This window comes from Atta colombica, unplaced genomic scaffold, assembly GCF_001594045.1.
Source record: "Atta colombica isolate Treedump-2 unplaced genomic scaffold, Acol1.0 scaffold175, whole genome shotgun sequence".
Classification (NCBI taxonomy): domain Eukaryota; kingdom Metazoa; phylum Arthropoda; class Insecta; order Hymenoptera; family Formicidae; genus Atta; species Atta colombica.
The window spans coordinates 726,994-733,194 of record NW_017259266.1 but is presented as its reverse complement, the minus strand read 5'-3'; the positions used below and the strand labels follow the sequence as shown (position 1 = coordinate 733,194).

The 6,201-nt window shown below is 25.6% G+C and overlaps 1 protein-coding gene across 1 annotated transcript; it reads right to left on the bottom strand.

Moving 5' to 3' along the window:
* Positions 1–1,994: 1,994 nt before the first annotated feature.
* LOC108686322 (elongation of very long chain fatty acids protein AAEL008004-like) lies at positions 1,995–6,058 on the bottom strand. The gene is made up of 4 exons (XM_018191582.1): positions 5,983–6,058; positions 3,552–3,616; positions 3,171–3,442; positions 1,995–2,537 (listed from the first exon to the last, which is right to left on the bottom strand). Exons 2-4 carry the CDS (start codon positions 3,598–3,600, stop codon positions 1,995–1,997), a joined length of 864 nt encoding a protein of 287 aa, XP_018047071.1. The 5' UTR covers positions 3,601–3,616; positions 5,983–6,058.
* Between the last annotated feature and the right edge of the window lie 143 nt (positions 6,059–6,201).

Below are 6,201 nucleotides of genomic sequence, written 5' to 3'. Positions count from 1 at the left end.
ATTGGGGGGGGGGGGGGGGGAAGGAGTTCCAGCATTTCGAAAATGCTATTAGCGGTTTTTTTGTCATTTTATCCTTGTTTTACATTTAATAAACAATATAAATGGAATGATTTAATAATATCATTCCGAACACTGCCCTGCAGATTACTCACGATCAGTTCATTGAATGTATCATATATACATGACGCTATATTGTTTTATTTCTTTTCATGCACTTTTTACTCATATAGCATCGATTTTTATTACTATTGTATCTATTTGTATATATATTGTAAATACATATAGAAATATGCAAAAAAATGATTATATCACATTTTAATAATATATTAGATTATTATATTGATATATTCCTGATATAGAAATGATATATTCAAAATTGCTGATATAGAATTGTACTATGTTATTTATCATTACAAATAATATTACACGTAATATTTCTGATATTTGTATAATAGTACATCTACATCTACATCTATATCTAAGTTACATGTTATAGTTTGCTGGATTGATATATATCAGTATGTGTATATAAATATAAAAATTTATATTTGTTTTTTCAAAATAAATGTTATTGTAATTTGTTTCTAAATAAAGATTTAAGGAAAATGACAGCTACTAAAGTTCTTCCGTATACTTCTATTGGATTGGTAAGACGCTAGATTTTATAAAGAAATTTAATCAATTTATTTTATCCATGCTACCGTTTTACAAGAATTTTTTGTATACTATACTCGTACTTTTTAAGAAACGTTATTTCTTATGCGCGCGCGCGTGTGTGTGTGTGTGTGTGTGTGTGTGTGTGTGTGTGTGATTGTAAAAATAAATTAATACATTTCCAATAACACATAAGTATATAAACAACGATCTCAGAAATCTTAATAATTGAAATATAATGTATAGATTTAGTCATAAATACATAAAACATCCCCATAAATTAATAATATAAGTTCTTTATTTAACGAAAAATAAATAAAAAGAGTTTTATTAAAAAACAATTTATTTATTTTAACAATTTTAATATTTTGTTATTTCTTTAGATTTTATTATTGCCTTTTCCTCCAAAAAATGCATTAAATTAAAGATATTTTATATTTTTTACCAAGATTGTGTATGGCAAAAATAAATTTATAAACTTGATTCTTTGAGGAATACGTTATAAAGTTATTTTAATATTGAGATGTTCTGTCATATTTTTCTTTTTTGTTTTTTTAACACTAAAAATATTTTATAAATCTTTGTATTATTCCGTAAAAATACATTGCACTATAAAAATATATACAAATCCATATAAATGTATCAAAGTTCATACATGACCTTTACTTCAAATATTTCATTTTTTTTTTTATAACATAAAAAGAGATTTGAAAATGAATTTGTAAATATAACTCTTGCACAATAAGACATATTGTAAGTAAAACAAAATGTTTTGAAATAAAATTTAAAACATAAATTTCAATAAGATGCCTATCTTAATTACATCATGCGAACATGAATTTCTCAATAAAAAAAAACTTTGAAACAAAATTTAACTTATATTAGTCTAATATTTCATGTCAAATCGTATTATATATCGTATTAATATTGTTACATTTCAGAAAGATGTCTGTAAAATTTGCTAGAGTAATAATCAAATATTTTCGCTGTAATAAATTACGTGTAATTTGTAAGAATCACTTGTAGATCGTTCTTGATACAACAAGTAAGCCAAATTCATCTTCATTCATATTTGTAAAATATTATTATTTCGCGTTAATCTATTTTCATTGCATTGCAGACATATTGACAGAATAATGCTAAAAGGAAGATTTTTTTCTTCTAAAAATTGAAAGAATGTCTCGTTATTTAGTACGATATTTAATTATCTACATCTATGTCACAAGAATTTAATCTGTTCTCTAATAAACTATTCTTGAAAGAACTTTGATAAATCATTCTTCTATTCTCACAGTTACAGTTCTATAGCTAGAAAAACTCCGCAAGTTTTTTAATTGGATTTATGATTCATGCTTTTTGTTGGAAATTGCGTTGCCATTAACACTAACAGAGCCATTAATAGCGCCATTAGTCTTCGATATTTGTCCCACTTTTGAATTCAAATAATTATTCACATAAAATGATCCAAACATATAAGTGAACAAGCCAGCATTGATCATAAGTAGAAATGACAATGGCTTGGGGAAATTACAGCTAGTAAATTGCATTTGAAAATTGTGGAAAAATATTATGATAAACTGTACAATCTGCAAGATAGTCAGGTATTTTTTCCACCAAAGATACTTCTGCATATACGGCCCGAAGGCGGCCAACATGTAGTAGGTGTACATAAAGATATGGACGAAAGAGTTAATGATACCAAGTAGAGTTGGGTGACCACCGGCAACAAACTTCACACCGATCCAGGCACAGAATGGCATCAGTGAATGATGGAAAAGATGCAGGAACGTGATCTGCCGATCTTTTTTGCGCAGAACAAAGAACACTGTGTCCAGTAGTTCAATCAATTTGCACAGAAAGTACAGATAAACGCCATTGGCCATCTACAAGAGCATAATTAAATAAAGATCAAACAGATATTATTAATAATATGAATTAATGATACATTGTAATTATCAAGCCAAACAACATTTTCTTCTGGCAGAACGGAATGTTCTTTCATTTAAAGCGGACTTGAAATCTATACTGAATTCGAGTTGTCGTGAGACTAGTTATCGCAATAATGGGTGCAATGGTAGGAACCCGTCGCGTCAAAAATATGAATCTCTCAATATATATGAATCAAAATTTTCCTATACAGTATAGAATATCGGCCAAGTAGCAAATATATGTATTGCGTATTAGATCTTTATGTGTAACATTATCGTGATATTGGAGCAGCAATAAAAACATCCGTTTTGAGAAAACTTGCAATGTAACATATCATAGTGTATTAATGCAACGTCATGACATACATGCAGCAATATCACATATTAGGTGTCTACAAATAATTTTAATATACAAATATGAGAGGAAAGGGAAATATTTTTTACACTATAATTTGTAAAATTGCAATATTACTGCAATATCTCTAAACTATTTCATAATGTATATAAATTACTATTATTATTATTTCCGTGCTTTGTAAATTATTATTATTATAGAGTTATTATATTAATAACGTGTTTCAAACTCACCCTCACTGAACTTGGTTTATATGAATAATCGACAGGTTGACAAATAAAATTATATTCGTACAACCAACCAGCCATCAAACCTTCATAAACAAGGTAAAGGCTTATAAGAACTTGGATAAAATTATAAATTATCAGAATACTTCTTAAATCGTACGGCTTCTTATCCTTCATATATCTCGGTCCGGCGGAAACGCAAAAATATATATATGTCGCTGTGATCGTTAAAATTGGACCAGGACTAGGTACCAGAAACCATTCTTGTGTTCTTGGATCTATAAGCGTTTTAATGTATAATGTAACTATAACATAATGTAATGTAATTTAATATAATGTTAACATGTAATATTATTTTTCACAAATGTAATTTTGTTATAAAATCACCATATTTGTTGTCAATCACATCTCTATACCACTCCACAATGTATGACATCTCGTAGTCTGTAAATCTGCAAAAATGCATTATAAATTAATTTTAAAATGTCAACGTCTCATTTCTCAAAAATAAATGTTATATTTCTGTGGAAATTTTAAATATATTTTTCTTCTACAACTACTTGCGTACTGATTACTGTATATTTTGAAATATAATCCTAAATGGAAACTGAAATAATAATATTAGAAACTAAATTAATATGCAATTTAATAATAATAAGTTTAAAACACTGTAAAAACTTTATTACAGTATTCTTTGCAGTATTTTAAGATATTTATGAATATTACGTATCAAATTACGTATCAATTTAATTTGTAATATTACTGTTTCTACTTTCGTATAAAACTGCGTTTTAAAGAAAATAATAATATGCAATCAAAATGCAAATATTTTTTTTTTTAAATTTAAGCTACAGAAGAATTTCTTTTAATGACATTCTAATAACAATTTAGAAGTACTAAAATATAAAAGTTTAATTTTATAACAATAATAATGATAAAAATATTTATATGGTCTTTTTTTTTATAGAGATTTATAATAAATGTACAATAAAAAAGAAAAACTAATGGAAAAAACATTTAATATCTTCATGAAAATTTCATTTAATTATCTTATTAATTTAAATTTATAAATCATACATAAATTAAAAATTATGAGTTCAAAGAAGCTTATAAGAAGAAAAGACTAGATTATTCTATAAACGGTTGCAACATTGTACTGCAAGCTGTTGCAGTTACTCACATTTAAAAAATAAATGACTATGAAAGTGCTATGCATTGTTATGTCTTGTCTTTCCTCGACTGTCCTTGGTAGTCCTAATGACAATATAAATTACGCGAGGGGTAAAAGGATGGAAACTTGTTTGCGCCTTTTCCTAAATTACAATGGGCAATTGCAACGGCCATAAGATACGTATACGTGTATGCAATTTTAATTAGCATTCAACGAGCAATTTACGTAAGATATAATTTATTTTAAATGTCTGAAATTTTATAAATAGACCAAAAAGCCTTCTCCTTTAACATTAATTACATTTCATTATATATTTTTTATAATTAATTACATTGCTGTTCATAATTATATATTTTAATTTCTTTTTAGAATGATTAATTATATTATTTCTTAGAAATAACGTTTAAACTTTTAAAAGTTGCTGATAAAGACGTTTAAAGAAGTTTAAATTTAATTCACGTATTTTAGATATGACATTATTTAAAAGAAAATTATCAGGTAAATTAGACAGTATGTATTTTATAATGTTATTATAAAAGTTTTATTCGCGGCGCAATGATACTAATAAACGAATATTTAGCAAAAATATAAGAATTAATTTTCTATATCATTGTAATGTAAATTGTTTCTTTTTCAATCTTTATAGATATAGAAAGCCTATAGCTGAAACAATGTTATTTTGAGGCAAGAATTATAATGAAATAAAGTATTACATTGAAAAAAAATTCACGAAATTTGATTAAATACAATATAAATTCACGAAATTTATTTAGATTGTACTCTAATAGGACTATTTACTTAGTAAATATTTGTTCAATTTAAAAAAATTATACTTAAATTTAAATATTATTTTTTTAAATCAAATAAATATGTATTTTTTGTAAGCAAATAGTCTTATGATATTATGTAAACAAATATTTATTCAAATTTCGTAAATTTTTGTTCAGTGTATAACAATCAAAAGTATTATAAATATCTTAATCAAGAAAAAATTCTGTAAGTTTTTATAAATAGTCGTCTACTAAAGATTTAATTAATGTCATGTAACTTTCTTGTGGTAACTGTTTAATATTTTGTCATCTATCGAATAATTTTTCATAATTTTATAAAGGAATACATCAAGTAATAAATACATAGGACCAGAACTTACAAAATTTGCGACACAACGTTATTGCGACACAATGTTATGTGCGATATTTTAAAAAATTTTGAGTTTGTATCTATTGTCGGGTCAAAGATATCTAAGTTAAGTTTGTATCAAGGTAAACAAGATTACTATAATAGTTATATAGTAGTTATATAGTAATAAGTTATATAGTAATAAAATTACTATATAACTGCAGCAAAACTAATAATATTCAAAGAATTGAATAAATGAAAAGTACTATGTACGCAAGATCTTTTTAGTAGAAATTATATTTAAGTTTTCTTACATATGTGATCATAAACGTTTCGGACTTAATTAGTCTTCAGTATATTGATTGCATTGATTACAAAATTGATTTTACAGATACATAACAATTTTCTATCTATGTAGATGAAGAATGTTTGCGCTACGGTTCTTCTTATTTATAATGTAGTACATAAGTTTGTAAATTTAATCCATCCACTAAATCCGTAATATAGAATATAAATTAAAAAAGTTACCTGTGTAAATCGATGTATTAATCCAGGAATATAAATTTATTTTATTTTCAATAGAGATAGATTAAACGATGATAAAGCCGTCCTGACAAAGATTGAGAGAGAGGTAATCTTTGTGGAACAATATATGTTTTGTACGAAGTAGGGAGCCGTAGGAGAGGGAAATAGTATAGTATTAAGTGGGAGAATTTCTCTCTAAAATGGGGATATATATATATATAT

What these genes read in the sequence shown, in the direction of transcription:
- LOC108686322 (XM_018191582.1), bottom strand. Translation starts at nt 3,600, where the DNA reads ATGTCATACATTGTGGAGTGGTATAGAGATGTGATTGACAACAAATAT. An exon ending in TGTGATTGACAACAAATATG is followed by an intron (nt 3,443 to 3,551) that starts GTGATTTTATAA and finishes AAACGCTTATAG; the next exon opens with ATCCAAGAACACAAGAATGG. An exon ending in ATAAACCAAGTTCAGTGAGG is followed by an intron (nt 2,538 to 3,170) that starts GTGAGTTTGAAA and finishes ATGCTCTTGTAG; the next exon opens with ATGGCCAATGGCGTTTATCT.